The sequence below is a fragment of the Labrus mixtus genome, chromosome 11, assembly GCF_963584025.1.
Source record: "Labrus mixtus chromosome 11, fLabMix1.1, whole genome shotgun sequence".
Classification (NCBI taxonomy): Eukaryota; Metazoa; Chordata; class Actinopteri; order Labriformes; family Labridae; genus Labrus; species Labrus mixtus.
In genome coordinates this window covers 17562714-17587527 of record NC_083622.1, presented here as the reverse complement: position 1 = coordinate 17587527, position 24814 = coordinate 17562714, and the positions used below count along the sequence as shown (strand labels likewise).

At 40.3% G+C, this 24814-nt stretch overlaps 2 protein-coding genes across 3 annotated transcripts; both read left to right on the top strand.

The window, feature by feature from the left end:
• The first annotated feature begins 1703 nt into the window (after positions 1-1703).
• setdb1b (SET domain bifurcated histone lysine methyltransferase 1b) lies at positions 1704-14873 on the top strand. 2 transcript variants are annotated; one of them, XM_061050403.1, is made up of 25 exons: positions 1704-1820; positions 3120-3323; positions 4307-4473; positions 4572-4615; positions 5623-5743; positions 5838-6008; positions 6110-6311; positions 6765-6838; positions 7014-7204; positions 7354-7483; positions 7595-7898; positions 8599-8712; positions 8827-9130; positions 9230-9491; positions 10335-10425; positions 10515-10631; positions 10745-10914; positions 11039-11263; positions 11415-11585; positions 12735-12865; positions 12987-13006; positions 13110-13228; positions 13329-13585; positions 13686-13774; positions 14549-14873. In XM_061050403.1, exons 1-25 carry the CDS (start codon positions 1804-1806, stop codon positions 14664-14666), a joined length of 3813 nt encoding a protein of 1270 aa, XP_060906386.1. In that variant the 5' UTR covers positions 1704-1803; the 3' UTR covers positions 14667-14873. The 2 variants fall into 2 exon arrangements, with proteins under 2 accessions (XP_060906386.1, XP_060906385.1); XM_061050402.1 differs by having other exon boundaries at positions 4572-4624.
• A 517-nt stretch (positions 14874-15390) lies between these two features.
• LOC132983191 (meiotic recombination protein REC8 homolog) lies at positions 15391-24810 on the top strand. Its single transcript, XM_061049423.1, has 17 exons — positions 15391-15457; positions 16787-16855; positions 16935-17077; positions 17155-17230; positions 17305-17425; positions 17518-17599; positions 20069-20136; positions 20237-20315; positions 20412-20532; positions 20616-20787; positions 20999-21194; positions 22773-22951; positions 23035-23077; positions 23402-23486; positions 23577-23666; positions 23789-23898; positions 24338-24810. Exons 1-17 carry the CDS (start codon positions 15402-15404, stop codon positions 24442-24444), a joined length of 1797 nt encoding a protein of 598 aa, XP_060905406.1. The 5' UTR covers positions 15391-15401; the 3' UTR covers positions 24445-24810.
• The last annotated feature ends 4 nt before the right edge of the window (positions 24811-24814 follow it).

Genomic DNA, 24814 nt, shown 5'->3' with positions numbered 1-24814 from the left:
AACCCTAACCCCTTGTAAAACTTTGGCTTTACTCTTATGTTAAATGTTCAGTGCTTATAATTAATCATGGTTAACTGTGAATAGGCACAGTTGGAAAATTTCCTGAAAATTAAATTTAAACTGGTACATTTCTTTGACATACTTTTATAATCCCTGATAACTTTGGTGTACACTCTGTTATTTAGAGACATGATTCTCAAATACACACATGCACAACAGGAACTATGGACATGCATTAATGGAGAGATGTCAGAGTGCGGCTGCTACGCAGGAAGAGCGCCAAAGCGGTTGGGAGTATGGTGCCTTGCTCAAGGGCACGTCGACACTCGGGAAGAGAGCTGGCTCCTCTCCAGCAACCAAATCAATTTAAATCTTGAACCGACGACCCTCCAATTCCCAACTTAGCTATTACTGCTCCATTTATGCTGAGTGTAAATATATTGTTATATATACCTGACTGTGTGGAGAAGGTTTAGATTTTTGATTTATCCCTTCAAAATAAATCTTAAACTTTTGTAGCAGAAAACATTTGAAATTGTCAATTAATGCAATTTACATCAACTAAAAGTGCAAATGTGGCTAACAAGGTTGTTTTTTCTTGTGTGTTCAACATTAATGCCTTCAGGTCAATTTTGTTAAATGACGTGTTGAAAGTCTGGAGAAGTTTCTTTGTTGAAAGTTTGTTGGTTTGGTTCAACTGTTAAAAAAAAAACAACAACAAAAAAGCCTTATCCGAATTCAGCAGAGTCGGGACGGATTACTTTCTAATTTGAACCACAGTGACCATAAAGGCTGATGATGTGACTCGCCCAGATTGACTGTAATCTGTTCATCAAAGCAGAACAAACACTGTGAAAGCTTCTTCATAAAGACAGGGGCATATGCTTTTCCACACAGATAGGATACAGATGTTTCAATGTTCTCAATGGGTGAAGTGGAATGCAAAACAGATGTCCTGCTGCCTTCACCAAATTCAAACACAATGTTTTGGTGCTCATGCACAAAGTTGCATTCTATGGAAAAACAGTGAAATAAAACCAAAGCTTCTAGCATTTGATGTCAAATCAGCGGTTGTGTTTATTTCAACAAAGGCAGCAACATCTGGAATCTTCAGGAGAGTAAACCCCGCTAAGAAAAAAAACAAGAATAATAATTTCTATGCACTTTGAATCTGCTCATGACTGTTGTCAGTAAAATATTTTAAAATGTACTATTAGATTTACTCATCATTAACAATAAATAATTCTACATAGGGATAAGCACAAGGTGGTCAATGATTTCTTTATCAGAAATGTGTCCTGAAAATTGAATACAATAATCTATAAATACCAATTTATCATACCACTTTTTACATTTCATAGTTGTCTTATTTTCATGATATCGTTTAAATTAATAAATCTCACGTCAGGGTACTGTTGTTCTTTAACGAAACATTAAACAAGTATACATCAAGTCAAAGCTTGATAAACGTAAAAAGGTTATACACCACTAGTTTACAAAAATGACATCGTGATAAATATGTAGGCGGGGATGATGAAGGTTGTTTTTCACTTATTTCAAAATAAAACGTGATGAAAAAAAATTGGGCGGTCTTGTCAGCATCATTTTTCTTCTGCGCACGTTTTATATACCTGGGTAGCCCGAATGAGCGGCCCTTTCATCTCTCACACAACCCAAAGGCGTTCAACAACACCGCCCTTGTCGGATGCTCTGACATACAAAACATAAGCTACTTTTTGTTGCTAGCCAGCCGGTAGCAACAGCTAGCTAGCTATTTTTTTTTTTAATTTGCGAGCAGGCAGGATGGAAAGCAGCGATGGGTGAGTGTTTAATGCTGCTATTAAATGAATGCTTGGCTTGAAGTATGTTTGGCAGCAGCTCCAGAGGACACCATGCTGATTGTTCGGCAGATACGCACATCGCTCTCTCAGAAGATGATAAATCGTCGATGCTAATGCTAGGCCAAGAGGCTCTGTTGTTGAGTGTTGTTGTTCTATATCCTCATGCTTACCCAGCATGTGTGCAACTACAGTATTAATGCAGGTATTAATGGGTTATGGCCATAGTTACTCTTTTCACCTAGACTGAAGTTTTGCAGGTAATTAAACATGATTTGGAGGTTTAAATGATCCTTTGTTTTGCTAACCAGTAGCATGCTTACTGACTCTTACACCTTTTATGCTTCAGCTTTTAAAACAACATTCAGACTGATCATCTTTAGTTGTTATTTTAGAGCATGGTAGCAATGTGTCCCATTAGTACAAACTAAATATTTTCTGCAGTTGATCTGGTTTTGTTCAAAGTAGTTAACATCAGTTTTGGTTGTCAGTGTGCTTGTAAAACAAAGTAAACATCAACATATTAGACGAGTTTGTTTGTTTACTTTTTAACTTGCGGACCAGCTTCAGTACTTTCCTATGAGACGCATTGATGACCTTCACTGCAGACATCAGCACATTAAAAAGACAGAATCAACACATGAGAAGGGTTTTTATTTGCAGAACTAATGCTTCCTTAAAAACAGGAAGGATGCGATCCATTATTCGTGCATTGTACTGTTTAAAAAAAGTCTCCTTACCAAACTAAAACAAACTCTGTGTGTGTGGAAATGTATACTTGAAGTTATTTGCACATTTAATGATGCACATAGCTGCACAACTATACAGCTAATCCATTGCAACTTTTGCACATCTAGTGTTCAATCATATGTTTGTATTTTATTCTATATAAGCTTCATGTCAGCAGAAGCATTGCTTTATTTTAAAATAGCTTTTTGCTGTTTTTCTTGCTATTTTATTTTTGCACCAAAACACAGTCATATTTCTTGTATGTGTAAATGTACGCGTCAATAAAAAACAATATTGATTCTATTATACTAATGTCTGTAATTGGATATGGTAACTATAAGGTTATCACATCAATAGCTGTGTTCTATTCTGTTAGGCTTAATTATAAACTGCAAACTGACTTCCTGGTAGCTACAACAAAATCAGAAAATCAAGTCTCTCTACAAGTAGCTGTAAACTGTTAGAAAAAAGTAAATCAGAGTGAGACAGAGAAGAAACGTGTAGATATATCGTGATTATGTTTACAATCCTTCTCTGCTGTTTGCTCCTCAGAATGGAGGTGGACGGCTGGGACTCCAATCTGGAGGAGGAGCTGGGCATTTCTCTGGACGAGCTGAAGAAGTGGATTGAAGAAACTGTGGAGAAGAGCGAGATCGTGCAGAAGAAAAAGGCTCAGCTGACGGAACTCAAAGAATGGGTGGAGCAGAAAGAGGAAGAGGAGGCCAAGACAGAGATGCTTCTCAAAGATGCCAACCAGTAAGATCTTTCCCCAAATGCTGTTTTATTTCATTTGTGGTATTCTATTGTCTTTTTTAAGAAGTCAATAAACAGTATTTCTATGCAGGTATGCAACTTTTTTGTTGTTGGTACGATTGTTTTCTACACCATTTGGATGATGTTAGAGACCATGATGCTTAAACCTAAGTGAAAACATTGAGGTGTTGCCAAACGCTGTCGTGCAAAATCTGAACCCATCCTCCAGAATTCTAGATCTTTCTTAGTGATGAAGTTGTATTTTAATTGGATGTCAATTTCTGGATAAATACTTCTCTAACCAATTTTAATTAATTTCTGCCTAAAACTCAAACCATCTCATATTTTTACTAACAAACACGAGACGAGTACCAATGATAACACCGTATGCCATCTTTACGTCTTACAATAGAAATTGATTTAAGTATTTAGCTGATTTTCAGTTTTCATTGATCATTTTTATTTCTCCACCAAACATTGTCTTAATGTTTGACAAGAGGAAGTCTGATTATTTTCACACTTTCTGCAGAAGTGATTCGATTTACAAAGTTCCATGGTTTAGGCCCAATGTGTGACTGAGCTGTGTTGTGGGGAATTAACTTCTTAATTGGATGCTGTCAGTTTTAGGATGGCAGTTATGGTAACACTCTTTACAAAACATTAATAGTAAATCTCCTGAGGGTTTTCTCTTCAGATACAGATTACATTAACTCAGAGGAACCGCCAAAAGAAGAGCTGTCTTTTCCCATTTTAGAGCCTGAAAATCTCTTTTTTTATTTCCATGGGAACTTTGAGCAAGGAAACCAGAAATTTGATGCCAACTGTGACAGTTGTGACAGTGAGGTAGTAGAAACACAGAATGTATACATTGATGAAGGGATTTTAATTTATTGGAATAAGTCATATAATGAGGGATGCACATCCTGCTTAGTCTTTGCAGTGATACAAGTGATTGTGTCTGACATTTCTCTCCCGTCTCTTCTCAGGTCGGTGTTGGAGTGTGAGAAACTGGTGAAGGAAACATACCAGAAGAACGGCCTGGTGTACCGTGAGAGCAGCTCAGAGGACGAGGGAGGTGGAGGAGGCCTGTTGTCCTCCGAGGTCATCGAGATAGACGATGACGACGATGATGATGTCATCGCAGTCGGCTGCTGTAAGTCGCTCTCTTGTGAGATCCATAACCATTTACTCCTTCTATGACATTTAAACATTTTTTTTAATACCTGCTTCACCTCTCTTTGTCACGTTCAGTGGTTCCTCCTAAGAAGACGCTCACTCCGAGCAAAGATCCATCGGTGAGAACAGTAAACGGCTTTATTACATTATTATGGATTTAAACTTTATTTGTTGAATGATTGATGTGAGCAGGTCTGAGGGGAGTATAAAGAGATGGCTTTTTGAGTTTGAATTAATAAAAAAAAAGATAGTCCACCGACAAAGAACATTTATGCACCAACAAAGACAGCAAAAAAATGATTTTAGTGTTTTTTATGTCATGTTTTTGGTACCTAAATATTCTTTGTCCAGTGTATTATGTTGTATCTTGACCGTTGTGGCAGCTGCTGTGACATTTTAATTTTGTACAAAGGATGGAAGAAGTCTCAATCTAAGAGTTTGTCTACACGCACTGTCTTACACATACTGGACATCATCTAAAACTGTGATTCCTTCAGATAACTTACAATACATGAAAATAAAAGTACAGTTTGTGCCATCCGAGCAGCTTTTAACCCAAGAGGACATTTTTCAATAAGGATAAAATGAATTGAATTATACCTAAGGAAACATTTTTAGTGCCCTCTCATTTTAAATTTCAATAAATGTGTATTTTGTATGTACATACTGAAAGTGTTTTTATAAGAGCTATGTACATATAAACTGAGTTGAAACTAAGTGTAGAAAAATCAAAGAAGGTGCCTATATATCATTACGGGCAGCAAAAGACAATGACCTCTTATGTCCTGAAATACGGTTAGTACCATGTAAGATAGTGTGCATTAGGACAGCGCTCACACATGTCCTCTCTCTCCTGTCTGATTTAATCATGGTCTGTTCTTAGAAAATGCCTTTGTTCTGTATTCTGCTGTCCTGCCTTATGAAGCACTATTGATGAGTTTTCCCCAAAACTGAGTAAGAAAAATAAAATGTTAAAGGTTTTGCTCACTTTTGATAATGGCCATGCAGCAGGTGTTTGACAAAGGTTTACAGAAATGCTCACAAGGAAACATTATTGTTGGTTTGATAGCAAACATCTATGAGGGGAAACTTTTCTCAGTATATGCCTTTATATGGATTTCTCCAGGTAAAAGACACCTCTGCAGCTCTACAGAAAACAGTGCAGCAGGTGAAGAAGTTGACCCAAATAGTCAACAAGCCTGGTGTTCCATTGCTTCGATCTCCAATGCAGTCTACACCCCTGACAAGTGAGACCACATACTCGGTCATGCATGTGTTACACCTGTGGCAAAGTATTTAATGTGAAGTACTAACTGTGTATGTGACTCTCATTCCCTCCAGGTATACATAGTTCAGCTCCAGCAGTGTTTGTGTCCCAGCTTTCGTCTCATTCCATGACCCAGCCGAACCCAAACATCAAAGAGGACGAGCTCAGAGTCGGGATGATCATTCTGGGAAAGAAGCGCACCAAGACCTGGCACAGAGGCACCCTTGTTGCCATCAACCCTGTCGGTGTGTAACCAGAACATTTCATCATACTTCAGGAGAACTTGAAAAATGATATTTTTCTAATCTAAAATCTAATTTCTATTTTCTAATCTGCCCAAATTCAGGAAACGGTGTTTTCAAGTATAAAGTGAAGTTTGATAAAGGAAAGAGTCTGCTGTCAGGAAATCACGTGGCATTCGACTACAACCCCATCCTGGAGAGCCTGTTCGTCGGGGCTCGTGTCGTCGCCAAGTACAAGGACGGCAACCTGGTGTGGCTCTATGCTGGCATAGTGGCAGAGATGCCCAACACCAAGAACAAGATGAGGTGGGCACAAATACTTTATCAGACTTACATCCGAAACATGAATCATTTTTACACCTAAAAATAAAATGTTAGTTGTCGCTGGCTTACAAAATGTTCCATTAGAGACCCTTCACATAAATCACAGGATGTAACCTCTGGATCAGTGGTTCTCCACGGGTCTAGCCTCAGGACCCACCACCAGCTCCTTCATGGAAAATTGTGACCCGAATTTCAGATATTTTTCAACCAATCAGATTTGTTCAATGTGAAATAGTGCAGTTTGGACTTCAGACAGTACAACACGTGACAGAACAAAGAAACAAAATAAAAACAAACATGTTGGAAAGCGCTTCATAGACTTTTTTTTGACACAATATTTTTTCCAGACACAGATTAGCGGCCCACTGAAAATGGATCCGCGACCACCGGTTGAGAAACACTGTTCTAGATAATAACTTCCGCTTTGTGTTTCAGATTTCTGATCTTCTTTGATGATGGCTACGCTTCATATGTTAATCTTCCTGACCTTTTCCCTGTTTGCCGACCATGTAAGCGCCCGTTTCTCTATTTAGTCTCTTTTTCTTTGAAGCCTGGAGAAATCTGTAATTTGTCTAGCTTTTAAATATGTTGAGGTTTGTTAAAGCTGGGAGAAGGTTTTTGGTGACTTCTTTAGTAAAAAAAATGTGTCGCTATAAGGGAGATTTTTTTGTCTTGTTTTTACAGTGAAGCGTACCTGGGAGGACATTGAGGATGCATCATGTCGAGACTTCATTGAGGAGTACATCACTGCATATCCCAGCAGGCCTATGGTGCTCCTAAAGGTTGGACAGATCATCAAGACAGAGTGGGAGGGAACGTGGTGGAAGAGCAAAGTGGAGGAGGTGGATGGAAGCTTGGTCAAGATCCTCTTTTTGGTATGTGGATGGAGACAACTAAGAATCAAACACTTTGCTGTAAAAGGCAGGGAGGGGTTGTGTTTATAGCCAGTGACAACATCAGTTTGGATGGTAGTGTACTTATCAGTGAAACACTTGATGTTGAGTGAATGTTTTGTGTTGTTCAGGATGATAAGAGGAGCGAGTGGATCTACAGAGGCTCCACCAGGTTGGAGCCAATGTTCAACCTGAAGATGACCTCTGCCAACACGCAGGAGAAGAAGCTGGCAGGACAGCAGAGGTCACGACCTAACATGGGTAACACACACACACTTATTACTGTGTATACACAAACACTCACACAATGAATCACCACGTGCAATTTGTAATGCGACATCTTAATGTCTTTCTGTCTGTTCTGATTTTTAGGGGCGTTAAGGAGTAAGGGTCCAGTGGTTCAGTACACCAGCGACGGACATGTCGGAGCCTCTCCTGTGAAATCACCACAGCCCTCACCCAGCCAGCCTTCACCGACACCACAACCTCCACCCCGGCCTCAGCCCCAGCAGCCCCAGCAGCCCCAGCAGCCACAGATCCAACACACCCCTCAACCTCCACAGCCCCTGCAGCCCCTGCAGCCCCTGCAGCCCCCACAGCCCCCACAGCTCCTACAGCCCCTACAGCCCCCACAGCCCACACAGCCCCCACAGCCCACACAACCTCCCCGTGTTGAGTAAGTGATACCTTCTGATCATCTAGCTCCAACATTTTCTAAAGGCATTTATCTGTGACGTTTAACTACACACAGAAAAACTGAAGCTTGGTCGATTTTTTTCTTTTGTTGGAGCCCTCCTTAGAATGCAAACAAATTATCAAAGCAGAGTCAAACCAAACCAACCATGGTGCAACTCCTCACCTTGTTTCTGGGATAATGAAATGTATCTTAGGGACATTGTGACGTCACTGTTTTGTGTTACAGTAGGAGCCGGGACTCACATTTTTGACCAAGTTAAGCTGCTTCACATTTTGATCCAGAGATGGCAGAAAAACGCTGCTACAGAGTGACTGTTTGAAGCTTCACTAATCGATGCTTTCAGACACCTGAGAGCAGTACAATGAGCTGTTACTTGTCTGTTAAGGGGACATATTGCCACTCTGTGGAGTATCTAAAGCAAACTTCTACGCAGACACTTCATTTCAGCACATATTGAATTAACACTAAGCCACATTGGTGTTCATTTGGAATTGGCCTGATGAATACATTTACAGAAAACAAGCTGACACAACAATGTTGAGGGGAAAAGCATAGTCATGTTTCAACTTCAACTAAACATTACACATGTAGTAATGTCACAGACACAACATTATCTATACGGCTAGAAATGTAAAATATGAGTGGTAATGACTGATCTTTTCTCCTCGCTGTCCTCAAGCAACAAGCATCAGATGGCAAAGAAGAGCACTTCTCCGTTTGTCCCAGGAGTTGGAGGCACTCATGCCTCCAAAGTCATGCAGTCTCTTTCCTCCAGTCCCAGCAACTTCACTGGGTGAGTCCACCTGATTCTTTCTGTCTAATAAGTTGACACAGGATAAAAGGTCTGTTGAAAGGGATATCATCTTAGTTATTTTTTCTCTTTGTCTCTTGTTTTGTCCTTCCACAGAGTGAGAATACTGAATACTCAAAATACTACTACACTAACTTTTGCACAACCGTATCAGAGACAGTTGCCCACTCTGGCTGGAGCCCCTCCTCCTGTCACCCACGCTGTGGCGACCATCCCACATCAACCTGCGTACCGCGCCCCCACAGACCGCATCTTCTACCTGACGCACACTTGCCAGCCTGCGTGTCTGAACAGAGTCCGCCCTGTGAAACCGGACCTGCACCGCGGAAAGAACCCGCTCCTCACACCTTTACTGTACGATTTCAGACGCATGACAGGGCGACGCAAAGTCAACCGCAAGGTACAGAGTGCCTCTCTGACCATTCATTTTTTGACATGTTTTGCTTTTATTATTTCAACATGAAACTGAACTGAACGTCTCTTTGTGTCCATCCCTCAGATGTCCTTCCATGTGATCTACAAGGCCCCTTGTGGTCTTTGTCTTCGGAACATGTTAGAGATCCAGCAGTACCTCTTCCAGACCCGCTGTGACTTTATATTCCTGGAGATGTTCTGTCTCGACCCCTACGTGCTGGTGGACCGGCCCTTCCAGCCTCAGAGGCCATTCTACTACATCCCCGACATCACAGGCGGAAAGGAAGATATCCCCCTCTCCTGCGTCAATGAGATCGATACCACCCCGCCTCCTAATGTAGCTTACAGTAAGGCTTGTTTTAGGATCAGAACAAAGGAGAGATTAACTTGACCTTGTGTCCAGGAACAGGGGAATAAATATCATATGTCTTCTAAGAAGATCAATGTGTCAGAAAAGGCATTCACAGAGTCATAGAGGGGAGCTTCACAGATTCATCCAAATCTGTTTATTGACACTTTTATATATCCTAGATTTATGACATAAAGGGAAATATTTTAAGACTGATTTTGTTTTTATTTTGATGACTTTGGCTTACAGCTCATTACATTTAAAAAAAAAAAAATCCAGGATCTCAAAATATTAGACTATTACATGAGATTTAGAATACAGGTAACCCTTCTGAAAAGTATGTTCATATACTCGGTACTCGGTCGGGGGCTCCCTTTGCATGAATTACTGAATCAATGTGGTGTGGCATGGAGGCAGTCAGCCTGTGGCACTGCTGAGGTGTTATGTTGCTTTGATAGCAGCCTTCAGCTCGTCTGCATTGTTAGGTCTGGTGTCTCTCATCATCCTCTTGACAGCCCCATCGATTCTCTATGGGGTTCAGGTCAGGTGAGTTGGCTTGCCAATCAAGCACAATAATACCATGGTCAGCAACCAGTGACTGGTAGTGTTTTGCAGTATTTTACATGTTTTTTTATATATATTTTTTACTTTACTGAAAGCTATTTTGGAAAGTATTTAGTCCCCTGTTCTACATGCAGGTGTTGTGAAACATATACCAAAAAAAAGGAAAAGATCACCTCTCCATGCAGCGGTCTGTTGCTGCCCTGACTGTGTTCAGAAATCCCAGTGGAATAAGTCATTATAGAGAGACTTATAGATTTTTCTTTTCTCTCTCCTTAAGGTAAAGAGCGCATTCCTGAAGACGGAGTTTATATCAACACCAGTGCGGACTTCCTGGTCGGCTGTGAATGTACTGACGGCTGTCGAGACAAGTCAGTGATGCTACTCAACTCTGAACCACCGCTCTTTAAAATTCTTCCACTGTTGATGATCTGAACACGTCTTTATGTCTTTATTAAAGATCCAAATGCTCGTGCCACCAGCTGACCCTGCAGGCCACAGGCTGTACACCAGGGGCCCAGATCAACACAAGCGCTGGATTTTTACACAAACGATTAGAGGAGTGTCTCCCCACAGGGTCAGACATGAAACACGCACCAAAGCACCTCCAACCTCATAAGAAGTTCATTATAATTATTGTCTCGTCTCACAGTAATCCATCCTTCTCTCTGATTTTGTTCCCTCTCTCAGGATCTATGAGTGTAATAAGAGGTGTAAATGCTGTGCTGAGATGTGTACTAATCGACTGGTGCAGCACGGCCTGCAGGTGCGTCTCCAGCTCTTTAAGACCCAGAACAAGGGCTGGGGCATCCGATGTCTGGACGACGTGGCCAAGGGCTCTTTCGTCTGTATTTATGCTGGTGAGGAAGAGGGGCAGACCTATAACAGATTTCTTCAGTTTCTTTAAGGGCAGAGGGGATGGAGAATCAGCAGTCATGCAGAATATCATTTTGCCCTCTCACCCTTTATCTTCCGTTTCTCCAGGTAAAATTTTAACGGACGACTTTGCCGACAAAGAAGGCCTAGAGATGGGTGACGAGTATTTTGCTAATCTAGACCACATTGAGAGTGTGGAGAATTTCAAGGAGGGCTACGAGAGCGAGGCTCACTGCTCAGACAGCGAGGGGAGCGGTGTGGATGTATCCAGAATCAAAATACAACCATCTGCTTTAGTATCTAATAACCCTGTGGGCCGACCGTCCAAAAAAAGTGAGTCCCAGCCCAACCATGAAGGATCTTGTTGGTCTTTTACACATGTGGTTTGAAGTCTTGGAAGTGTTTGTTCCACTGAGCATAGCTCATCAATGTCCACTTTTTCTTTTACTCTTTTTTTTTTCTCTTCTTTTTCTTCCTGCCGTAGCTCAAAGCCCAAGCTCATCGGGGGACAGTAACGATGACGACGACAAGGATTCAAAGAGCGAGGATGAAAGTGACAGTTCAGATGACACGTTTGTGAAGGAAAGCTACTTCAGCTCCAGCTCTGTGTGGAGGAGCTACACCACACGGGGGCAGGTCAAAGGCAACAAGGAAGGTGAGCTGGAGGAAGATGATGACACAGTTTTAATCTAACAGATAAATAAGTGTATTTGAAAGTTAGGTTTGATTCTTAACCAACCCTTTTTAAACACATTATAAGTGGTGTGATATTATGTGCTAAATAGTGAGCTGGAGAGTTGAATGTTAACAGAAACCTTTGGATAAAGCTTGGCTAGCTATTTGACCCTTTCCCTTTTGTTTATGCTAAACTGCCTCTAATGCCAGCTAATTTATAGTCCATCTACTGCATGATTCAGATTACTCTGAAGTTTATATCTTTGTTAAATGTTGATTATCTTAACATACATACATCTGTATGTCTTGGAAATTAATTGGCATTTGCCTGTTAATTTAACGTTTCAGATTAAAAGGATCATCAGTATTCATTTAAACAACACCCTGCTGCCCTAAAAAAACCAGTGTCAAAGCCAGGCGTACACTGTGTGAATTCAGGCTGATTTAGACCCGATTTCTCAGTCCAACGAAACACATTTAAGTTGAGTCGAACTTCAGGCCGATCTCCTGGCGTTAGTCGTACAGCTGCAGACACTCGCACAGTGTGGGCAGAGCCACAAGCCAACTCTGGGACTCTTTTTCGTGATTTGACCTGCACAGACTGACACGCAGCTTCTGAAATCACCATGGAAACATCAGGCATGCCTGTTTAATCTTATTCATATTCCCCCTCCTTTCATGGAAAAAAAAGGAAAGCAGAAACATCTGCAGACCTCAAGCGGACAGAGAATATTTAATTTAGCTGCCAGTTAGCTTGTGTTTATGGGTGATGCTAAGTGTGTGACACAGAGAGAGAGAGAGAGAGAGAGAGAGAGAGAGAGAGAGAGAGCTTTTTTACTGGTGTAAGGTGCACAGTGTCTGCTCTCAGGTCATGCCCTACAATGGGGTCGTATATTGTGATTCCATAAAACGTGAGCTCCACCTCTAATTTTAAACAATCGTACAGTGTACACCAGGCTGCAGGTGAAGTGTCAGACTTGAAGGTGAACTAGAGTTTATTTCTAAAGAGATTTCTCTTATAACTGGGAATATCTTCACTGTTTCTCCTGCATTGATTTTGTGAGTCCAGAGGGAGGTTTGTTAGATTTATCTTACCTCTCTTCACACACCTCTCCCCTTCCTGCCTCAGGGAGTCAAGACAGTAAAGATGGATTGAGTGCTTCAGTCAAAGGGCCTGATGATGATAAACCTCCGCCCATGCCAGAGGAGATGGGGAAAAGTAAAGTGGCTTCATGGCTTACCAGTCAGGGGATGAAGAAGGTGAGTACAGAGGACATAGAGTTTAAATAACATTTCCAAGAACTTTAAACTTGCACCTCTTAATTTTGTAATTTTCTTGCATTGTGATCGATAACGCTGCTTTTTTTGTTGTTTCTTTTAGGAATCTGGAGACAGCAAAAGGTGTGCTACATTTATGGGCTGTTTCAACATTTTAATAAACGACATTTTAACTCTTTAAAGACAAAGATAGAGTGTTGTTAAGATGAATTTGTGTTCCTTGCAGTCAAGTGAAGTCAGAAACAGGAAAGAAGCAGGATGTGATGACACTCTCTGACAGTGACGATGTTCAGACCATCAGCTCTGGATCTGACGACAACAAAGAGAAGGAGAAAGTCACCCCTGGTGAGGAAAAGGAAAAGAGTCAAATCAATTAATTCTACACCGCATTGATTATGATCACGTGATTTTGACCCTTTCTTCTCTCCCCGCTGCTCTTTCTTAGGCGTGACTAAGAAGCAGGTAGCAGTGAAATCTACCCGAGGCATCGCCCTAAAGGGCAGCCACGGGATGATGGTGAAAACGGGTCCACCTGGAGGTGGTGGAGGGCAGGGCGGTCAGGGAGGGAAAAAAGGACAGCAGGGACAGACAGGAGGAGGAACTGAAAATGCTCACAGGAACACCCGTCTGTTCTTTGACGGTGAAGAGTCCTGCTACATCATCGATGCCAAGCTGGAAGGAAATCTCGGCCGTTACCTCAATGTGAGTGTCATTTAAAGCATCAAAGAGTGTAACCACCAACAGTCTGCTCCTTTGTGGTTATATTTAATATTGTCTTCTCTGTCTGCTCTCTGTATTACAGCACAGTTGTAGTCCTAACCTTTTTGTCCAGAATGTGTTCGTGGACACACATGACCTGCGCTTTCCCTGGGTGGCGTTCTTTGCCAGCAAGTGAGTTTTGAAACAAGTTTGTGTAAAATTTCCTTCAATTTCCTTCACGTTTCATCAAACTTTTGGAGCATCAGAAGACTTATGCAAGACTTTATAGCTTGAATAGACCCCAAACTAAATGTGGGAGTATGTTTTTCAAGCAGAAATTTGTTTGAAATTACATATTTTAGAAACTTAAATTATGTAATTGATATTTTGAATGTGTTAAATGACTTTCTGAAAATTAGAATCTAGAGCTCACCTCTTATTTCTACAGAGCTTGAGAGGGAGTTTAAACTCACTATTCAATTCAAACTTTGGTGTTACCTTCACTTTGTAATGATCTTATATAGTATATTCTAAATAAAAAAACTACTCTTGACCTAAAATAAAACACAGTACAGTACTAGTGGAGTGGAAGATTTAAAAGCTAAAAGGACAGATATCTTCTTAAGTGTTGGTTGAAACTGATTAGAGCCAAACATTAGAAGGACTGGGTGGGGAATGGAAATGCAATTATCAGGTGGCCAGAAAAATAAGACTCCAGATGCAATTTTAAATATATATATTTTTAAAAGCTTTTAAGGGACGCCAGATAGTCTAGCTGCCCACCCCATGTACTGATGCTACAGTCCTCGTCACCTCCATCGTGGGTTCAAATCCGACCTCTGCCCTTTGCTGCATGTCATCCCCTACTCTCTCCTCCCAACATGTCCTGTCTCTCTTCAGCTGTCTTATCTAATAAAGGCAAAAAGTTCCAATAAAATAACTTTAAAAAAATCTGTCCTTGTTAAGGCGGATCCGAGCCGGCACAGAGCTGACCTGGGACTACAACTACGAGGTGGGCAGTGTGGAGGGGAAGGTGCTGCTCTGCTGCTGTGGATCAACCGAGTGCAGAGGAAGACTGCTGTGATCTTCATCCGTCATGGACTTCACTCCCTCTTCTGCATCTTTAAGCCCTTCAACACTGTTTTTTTAAAGTTCAACGACCGTTGTCATTTTTATTATATTTCAGCTGTTTTTTTTGCCTTTATTTTATATGAACATATTTTTCCTGATTGTCTCATTTTATCCATGACCAGTTTCTGAATAAAAGTTTTTTTTTCTTGATGGAACCAAAGCTCCTGCATCTGCACTTTTGTTGCACAAACACAGAACATAAGAAATCTGTTATAAGATCGAGTTTTGAGCTGTTGTTATTATAATGGGTTGATTATAAAGGTTAATATATAAAAGAACACTGAAAAGTCAAATGGCACATGTTGGGACAGAGGTTACTCTCACTAATGTAGCTGTACAATATAAACAGTATTTCTCAATTATTTAGTGCTTCACATGCATTTACTCTTCCAACCAGATGTTTCTGTGTGACTCAAACCTAGTTGTTACTCTTATTAATAAGACACTGCAAATCAATGTTTTCTAATTGACTACAGTATGTTTCATTTCTTTACAGCATTTGATCAAAAACATCTCTGTATTTGAAGTTGCCCTCTGGGGGATTAGCCAATCAGCTTGTCCCAAAGAAAGATTAATAAACCGACAAGCATCCAAGGATCTCACAAAGACAAAAAATCCGCTCTGTTGCTGCTGTAATTGTTCTATCCTTAAGGGCTAATTTCGAGACTTTTCTCACATCTTCGCAATAATGTTTTACTACCCCACGGTTTTAAAGCGTCACTCGGGATGCTTTTCTACAATCTGGTGAGTTAAAAGTCCGTTCACTGTTTTTAATCGATTTTAAAATAGAGGAAAATGTTGAAGATGTAGCCTTATCCGTTATGTTGCATGAAACAATGTTACCATAGTTTGAGGCTACGACGCTTGAAATTAAAAATGAAATCCACATTTTAGGTAAGTGTTAGTCATAAGTTTTACCTGCTAAATGTACATTGAGTAACATAATGATAGATGAAGTGACTATAAAGTAAGCTGTGGGGGTTTTTCCACCGCCTTTATAAGTTGGTAACAACGTAAGAAGTTTGTCTGAAACATTGATACTTAATATGTTTGCTGACTGAAGTAAATCATATTTCCATTGATCTGTAAGGGAGGTTTTTTTTTGTGTGTGTGTTTTTAGGAAATGTATTTTTCGCTGTTGTAACCATTTTATTCATTTAAAACACAATTTCAGATATCCACCATGTCAGTTATGTGCTTTAATGGTTTAATTAATAACTAATCCTGTAAATGTGTTGAAGCCTAATATTAGATTTTCACCCACACACTTTGGGTGAGTAACCTTCACAGTGCTTCAGAAAAAAAAGCTGAGTGCAGGTGCAGCTGAAGAAAGTAAAATAAATATCTTACAACATTTAAACGTTAACAAAAACACCTTTGAAGCCTGTTTTTCAAAAGAAACATGCTTTGAAGTTCAAAGGTCAAATAAGTCTCAATGAGAGGGGGAAAAAATCGTATTTTTCTTTTAAGATTATTTGACTGTTAAAGGACACTTGAAGGAATAGAGTATCTTTCTTACTTTAAAAATATATATATATATCCTTGGCATTAAGTAAGAGAATGTTGTAAGAGCAGATTGACAAAAGTTTAAAATAAAAAAATAAAAATCTGCCATTATTTATTTATTTTCATGTATTACTGACACCTGCAACTGACTAGCATCTGAGTACATATTTGGCTGAGTATGTGGTACCCTGTTGGTCGTTAATAACATTGTAATTATATAGGACTGAAAAAAATACAACTGTTTGCACATTTCAAATGTAAACCCATCAGCTGATTCAAGTTTACCCAAGAAATGTGTTTAAAAAAACACAGATTTTAGCCATCAAAAGGTTTTTTTCTGATTATTTCTTCAGTTTAGCCATAAAACACTAAACGTAGGCTATTAATAAAGAACTTTGATGTGGAGTCAGATTCTAAATGTATTCATATAAATCAGGGAACTTGAAAAAAAAGCTACAGTAATGACAGAACATGTTAGCAACTACATCAGTGTTGAACAATGCCCCCAATATCGCTTTTTGCCCTGATGAGAAAAAAGTCACATTGTATCCTTTAATTACTTTTCAGGCTGGTTGCTACAAAAGGCATCAGAGTTACTCGTCGTGACTTCCTGAAAGTCAACATCAAAGTGACCTGGTAAGAAGTGTACTTTGTCACTGTCATGTTACTGGACTGAGTTGGGATTTGTTCAATTATGATAAAATATCCCAAACAGCGATGACATCGTGAACTACCTGCTGGAGCGGGTACCACCACCTCTGCCAGATCTGCCTCAACCTCGCTTCTCCCTCTACCTCTCCTCCCAGCTGCAGTATGGCGTCGTCCTCGTATTCCACCGACAGTGTGTCATTTTCCTTGGTAAAAATTATAATAATCATAATAAATGATGGAGGAATGGGCTCTGGTTATTGATGTTGGCCCCATCTTCTTTCCAGAGGAACTTCAGTCAGTCGTGGGCCAGCTGGCGAAACAGAGGACTTCCCAGAAAATTGATATGGATGAACACAGCAGGTGAGACTAGGTGCTCAACGTGACCAAAATCGTCCTCCACTTACAAACCCATTAAAACTCCTGTTTCCTCTCAGACTAGCTCTGGACTTCCCAGACGCCCTGACTCTCCTGGAAGAGGCAGAAGGAGCTCCAGACCCTTTGTTTGGAGTGATGTCTATGCATGAATCAATGCCCAGTCCTACTACTCTGATACAGGTACCAAAACACACACATTTTGGGTGAAATGTAATGCATAGCAGTCATTGGGGGACTTCTTTAAATCATCTCAATAATTCTGTGTCTCTAAGATGGGAAAGGAGTTTCTGAGAGAAACTTCTCCGGAGCATCCTGAACGGACCAGTCCTTCTGTTGCTGCAGCTCTAGACAACGGTATGACTGAATGTTCTTTAGAAACATATAATGCTCATCTCTTCAGGGTGTTGGATTATTGCAGAAGGAAACAGAATGTAATACAGAAGCGAAAAAAATGATGATTGATTGACTGCCAGGTAAATTAATGAATGCAATCAATGTCTCTCACAACTGCTTAAAGGTACAAACACAAAATGAAATTATTGTCAATTGAGTTATAATTGAATAAAGGATCAAATGAACTGATAACACAATATTATGATGCCATTCAAATATGATGGTTTAATAACAAAAGACAAAGAGAAATTGAACAGCATGAGAAACTATTCTTTTAGGGATGTTCTCATCTCTTTGGTTGTTTCATGGTTTCTCTTTAATCACACATTATATTTAAAGGCAAGTTACAAAGGAGAATGTCCTGCACTTGTTGCTTGAATCAAATAAATAAATACTTATAATCCAAGAGGTCTCTTAAACCTTGTAAAAATGTATATCTATGGAATTCCCAACTTACCTCCATATTTTCCTAAAACTCAACCAAAACAGAACAATTGCTTCTACTGTCTCTCTGCAGTCTTTAATTCTAAAACTTGTGCAAGTACATGTATGGCATTTGCTTCACTGATCATATATATATATATATATATATATATCTTTAGGCTACATCTATATTTCTTTCTTTAATAGGATCCCCATTAGCACCAGCATATTGGCTATTCTTCCTGGGGTCCAACACACAAACAGTCATACACACTTATACAAAGAAAAAAAAAACCCAATCAAATTTCCTGAAATACTGATTTACTGTAAACTCCAGCTGCCTTGACTGACAAGCAGGCAGAGTGATACCTTATCCCCTGATTTGCATCTCCCTGATTAGAAGGCGCTTGAGTGCTGAACACGTCGTCATTTTTGGAATGTAAGTCTGGCAGTGGGACGGGATGGGCCACCAGGATCTCATTCAGGAAATCACATTTTGTACATACAAAGCATACAAACAAAACACAAAATGGTTAGTCCCATCAATGGATTACATTGTCTGCCTCAGTTGTGTTCAATTCACTGCTGGACTTCACTGTGTTTAAAGATAAAAAAGAAGGGATTTTGTTCGATAGATTTAGAATTCAATGTGTACCAGTTAAGCTGCAACATCCTGTGTGGAAAAATTAATCTAATGTGGAAAAATGATGGGCTTCAGTAACCAAGGGTAACAACACTGAGGCCATGCCAGTGTTTTATGCAGTCTGTGTTCCCAGTCCGTTATAATGCATTAAGAAATGTTGTTTAATGGTTCAGACGACCTTTGTGAAGTACAACAAGACAATGTGCTAAATGTGAGCTCTTGACTGTTATTCTTAAGCACTCCCAAAATGTTATAAATCTGATTTTAAAATGTAAAAAGCAGTTGTGTTTGTTGGTAAATTAGTGATTTATTACAAAGATGTCTGCCATCCATCCATGAATGAATGAAACCTTTATTGCCCCTAGGGGAATTTGCCTTGCACAGAGAGCTAAAAAACACAATACAAACTAAAATGTACAGGACAGCACATAAGAACACATAAAAACACATTAAAGCATCACATGATTCAATGAGGGATTTCAGCAAGTTAAATAAAGTGCAGAGTGCCGAGTTCGTCCTGTATAATCAGTTCTTATTAAGCAGCTGAATACTGCGCGGTACAAAGGATGTAATGCCTCTTTTAGTCCTCATCCTGGGCATTCTGTACCTGCGCACCTGAATTTAAGAGTTCATACTCTGACCAAAGGGGGTGCAGAGGGTCAGCTGTGATCTTGATGGCTAAATTCACTGTGTACCGGTCTGTCAGGAAAGAAGTGCTGTACATTTGCTTCCCAGTTATCTTGCTGCCTAGTTTAACAACTTTGTCCAGTTTGTTCTTATTTTGTAAGGACAGTGCTCCTCCCCAACACTGAATACAAAAGGTCAGCACACTTTCAATAAAAGTCTTGTAAAATAATTTCAGCATAGTGCTGTCAACATTAAAATTTCATTTCATCCAACCAATGAACAATAGTGTAAAAATATTGTAAATATTTGATACTTGATGAGTAATGCACAACTAGAATAAGCCAATACACGAGGTGTGTCCCAATTATTTATTATTTACTCATCTTTATAGAAATATGTAAAATGTGTCCAATTATGAACAGTATGTTGGATTCTGTATGTACAGTTTGTTGATACAGGTCTTAGGGAGACATAGTTCTTATAGAGCAGATCCAGGCAGTTATGCAGAGCTACAGAGAGATACTGAAGGTCAGGTCAGAGCCGAATGCCTTCAACAACATCCTCTTAATTAGGAGAGGCTGATGCTGCAGTGTCAGGAAGTGTTGTGAAGCTGAATGCACTCTACAGAAGAGCGCACTCTAATTGCAGCTTGATTATCTGTATACTCCTGCTGGTTTGTCAATTCTCTAAAGTAAATGTGTTTTTCTTTTTTTAAAAGTCATGACTTTTCTCATTAGGCATAACTGCATCTCCAGAAACCATCACTCTGAGAGAGATGGAGCCGGTCGCTATTCCCATCGCAGAGGTACAGCCGTCAGAAGACATCTACACACATTTTAGATCATATGCCCTGTAGTTCCTGAATTTCAATCATTTCCTCCTCTCTTTCTTCTTTTTGCATGAAGTTTGAGGGCGTGGAGCTCCTCGATCAGCATCCATATACTATTGACTTCCTCTTGGCCCAAACAGACCATTTTCCAGAAGGTTTGAGTCAAAAAATAGGAGCTATTTTTCCTCTAAAACAAAGGTGTCAGTTTGGGGGTTTTGGGATGGGAAGGAATTAGATGATCTCCTCTGTAGATTTAGAGATACCAAGAGAGGAAGTAACACCAGGAGACCGAGAGAGCGGAATGGAAGAAGGTAGAAGAGACGCAGACCTGGAGAGAGAGGGAGCAAAGGAGCCCACAGCATCCACTCTTGAGTAAATGATTCAGATTCATGTGGAAATAAAAGCAGAAACAGATGAACACGAGCACACACTGACTATGTCTCTATCATTATCAGATTACAGCCCACTACTACTCTCTCTGGTGAAGAAGCCATGTTGCTGCCTGATGAAGAGTCTGCAGAGATGCCTGGACCCCCCACAGACCAGCTCACCCCCGTGTCTGCGCCCCCTCTCCCTTCCCCTCAGCCTGCAGCAAGGGGACATGAGAGACCAACTCTGGAGTTAGAGGTGCAGGCTTGTGTTGTTTTTGTTGAAGAGACAGAAATATGGTACCTCTTTTCCCGGTTTATGGGTTGTAATAAGTATGAGTTCTTCATGAGAATGAGTTAAGAAAATGGATTGCCAGGTTGGTTCCTTGTTATGAATTGGTACTGAGAGTACAGTTGGAGAAAAGTTCTGGTATATTTCCTCACACACACACACACACACACACACACAGGATATTCCTCCTGCCGAGGTGAAGAAGAGGAGGAAGAGGCAGCTGATCTTCTTTGACCCGGAGACGCAGATCTCGCAGGCGGTGCTGCAGCAGCAGATCGACAACCCTCAAGCTGAGACCAGACAACTAAACCTCCCACCTCCCTCTCCTCAAAGGATTCGCCCTGCTGCTGAGCTCTTCAACAATCCCTGCACCTGTCAGTAACACACACACACACACACACACACACACACACACACACACACACACACACACACACACACACACACACGCACACAGTTGATCACTGAAGGAACAAACAACTTAGCAAAGAGTTATTGCCTCTCATATGAGTTTAGTATTAGTTTTGTGATAAATGTTATCCGTGAAAAAAGAATATTATTGTTTAGACATGGTAGAGCTTTGGTATGAAACAAAGGTGTGAATAAAAAACGGCACTAACTCCCTTAAAGTGTGTGTAACCTTGAACTAGGACACATTGCTAATATAAACTGCATAAATAGTTTATGTAATTAGAGTGAATGAATGCAAAGTTAAGTTCTTTGGATCAGGGTCCCGTTGGGTCTGATGCAACAGTATATTTCCAAAAGCACAGAACAGAGCACAAAACAAAACAATAACATTAAGAGTCCTTAGGAACAAATGAAAAACAAAGACAAAGAGTCATGTGAATCAATGTAACGTGATGTAAAAACACACCAGTAGGACATGACAAAAGGCAAAGCTCTGCATGAGTTACCTCAGTACAGATAGAGTCAAGCTAGTGACCAGTCAAAATACTTTATGACACAGTTTAGCATCTCACTGTGAGATATTTGACCTCAGCATGTCAGCATCATCTTTCATACTGACATTGCTATGAGTCACTCTGTTCTTCAGAGCTAAATGCTAACTGTGACAAGTCTCCCTTCTGTTTAGCACACATAATGTTTACCCTGTTAGTTAAGCTTGTTAAACATTTTACTACAAGCATTCATCACGTAGTACAGCGGCCCTTCTGAAATGTCTTTAGTCTTTATGTTTATGTTTAAGACCTGATGAGGTCACTGGATGACGGGGGGGGGGGGTACCTATACTCATTTTTTCATGCAGTAGTTTGTTGATGCATTTCAGTCAGGACGGGCGCAGAAATTCAACCAACAGACTGACGTTGCCATCTGTGTAGCCAAGCCATCAGAGTGTCTAAATATAAACACTGAAGTGTTGTCAGATTTATGGTGATTAATTCATTTAATTACCGTGAACAAATGGCTGAGATACCGGCCGTTACTCTATGTCAGGAGTATGCCGTGTGCAAGCTCAATGCTAGCGTCTAATAAACACTTAATAATTAGTGCATTACAACAGATTTCAAGCTGCGGGTAAATGTTTGGCTTGGACTGAGGCAGCCGTATTACATCACTTCACTCTTTTCACTCTTTGGTTAGACAATGACATACAGCATCAGCATCGTTACAATAAACATCAGTAATCCACCAAATAATCTTCACAAAAACACAGGTCATTGTATAATATAACCTTAAAAATGACAGCAATGTTTTTCATAAACCATGAGGAGTTTCCCTTTTTCTGTGTTGCACTTAAAACATATTGTGTTGTCAAACAGTCCGGCATATTTCCTGTAAAATGTGAAAAGAGCTGCTCATTCTCTCTCAGTGGGGTTATTTGTGTTTTAAGGTGAACATGTTTTTCTTCCCCAACAGTGCTGCTAGTTTTATATGACATTACTCAAGTTACCTTGTTCAAAATAAACCACAAAGATTTTTCCCTGCAGTCTTGCCTGAACAGGTGCTGTTTCTATGGAGACAAGCAGCGAATATCAGACCTGTCTCAGGCCCGGGCCTGCAGGTCGGAGAGCAAGGGCCCGAGTCCACCGACTCTGAGAGGGAACGACAGCGAGAGATGGAGGAGGCGGACCAAATAGAGGAGATACTTGAGCTCAGCCCCAAGGAGGTGTGGGAGTGTGTGTGTGTTTATTTGTGCGTCAGATCTGAAAAGCCTTTAAGAAAAAAAAATGACTTTGTGTGTGAATGCAGGTCCCCAGAGATGTGGCAGAGGCAGAGATGTTTGACATTTCAGGTAAACTTTGTAAAAGTAAACATGACACTGTATTCACTGTATTCAATTTAAACCAGCTGGTGGAGGTAAGTCGGTGTCAATGTGTTTCCACTGCAGTTGCATTCAGCCGGGTCAAAGGTCGGGGTTAGGCATGTATCACTTATGGTTAAGGGTTAGGGCAAGCCTTCAGAGAATGAATATGAGCCAAAGACCTCAAGTGTGTGTGTGTGTGTGTGTGTGTGTGTGTGTGTGTGTGTGTGTGTGTGTGTGTGTGTGTGTGTGTGTGTGTGTGTGTGTGTGTGTGTGTGTGTGTGTGTGTGTGTGTGTGTGTGTGTGTGTTTTCAGCCCATGGTTCCCTGCCACTGGAGGGCTCTGATCTAAGGGAAATGTCTCGGGAGATCTCCCCCATGCTCACATCAGAGAGAGAAGAGTATGTAACACACACACACACACACACACAGAAAGTTGTGTGAAGTGTGTGTTCACCATCATGCTCATATACACATCTGTGTGTTGTCAGGACCCCTGTCTCTAGGTCGGTATCTATATTGAAGGACATCCCAGAGGTGCCTGATGAAACGCTGCAAAGAGCTGCAGCAGAGTCTCCTTGGTAACGAACGCAACACTTTAACAGAGAAGTTTGTTACTTTAAGTCTTTTCAGTTGGTCTGGGATTGGAGCTAAAACCTACATGCTTGTGTGTGTGTGTTTGTTTGTGTGTGTTTGTGTGCAGGTTGCTGCCGGATTTGACAGAGCAAGAATCGTCACCTGTGCTTTTTCACTCTCTTCTCCCACAAGAGGCCGACCGCCGAACTGTCAGCAACATTTTTCAGAAGCTGCTGGGTGAGGCATCAGTTTCAGTTATCAATGAATCCTCCTCCCATCAGTCATGTTGAAACTGTGTTAATGTTACAGCATCAACACTAGTAGAAAGCTCTTTAATTTAAAGAGTAGAGAGTCAGATCTCTGAAAATCTAATCTGTCATTAGTGGGAGCTGCAGAAATGAGATGGTTGAGAAATGAGGAACGAGTAAGACCAGTTAAAAGATTTATGTTCAATAATTCAAGGACAAATAATTGTATTTAGAGTAAGAATAACTCAAACATTTAAACTGAAGTATGAAGTGCTATGTTTGTGTCTGTGGAGGTTGGATTAATGTTTAATGTTTAAGTTCTGTTACCTTTTAGATGAAACATTGAATTACTATTTTCCAGTTTTGTTGTTTATGTGATCGTCTGTTTTTCTTCATGTCTCATCTCAATATGTGTCTCTTCTCTGTAGAGACTTTATCGACCAGGAAGGTTTGTGTCAAGCAGGGCAAGCCTTATGGCGCCATTCAGATTTTACCTGGACCGAACTATGAAGAGGCGATCCAGACTTTGGTCTGATAGAAGATCATTGTTAAAGTCAAATGTTTTGTTCTTGATCACATCACAACATTTGTTCTTGGTGTGTCTAGTTAACATGTTTGAAAGAATTAAATCCTTTTTTTAAATAATTTAATCTGATGTTTAATACATTTTAATACCTAGAACTGTTAAACATAATTCTTCTTTTTTAAAACTTTGACCAAAATGTTGGCACCAACGTTATGAGATTTTACAGGAAGAATTAAAAATAACTTAATTGTTATGTTTTTATATTTAAGGACTCATGTTATGCACTTGACTCTCTGTTCCAGCTATGTGTCTGTCCCTTTAAACGTGAACTTCAAAATAAAAGTTTAATAAGTATTCTGTCGGTTATTTCTGTGAAGAG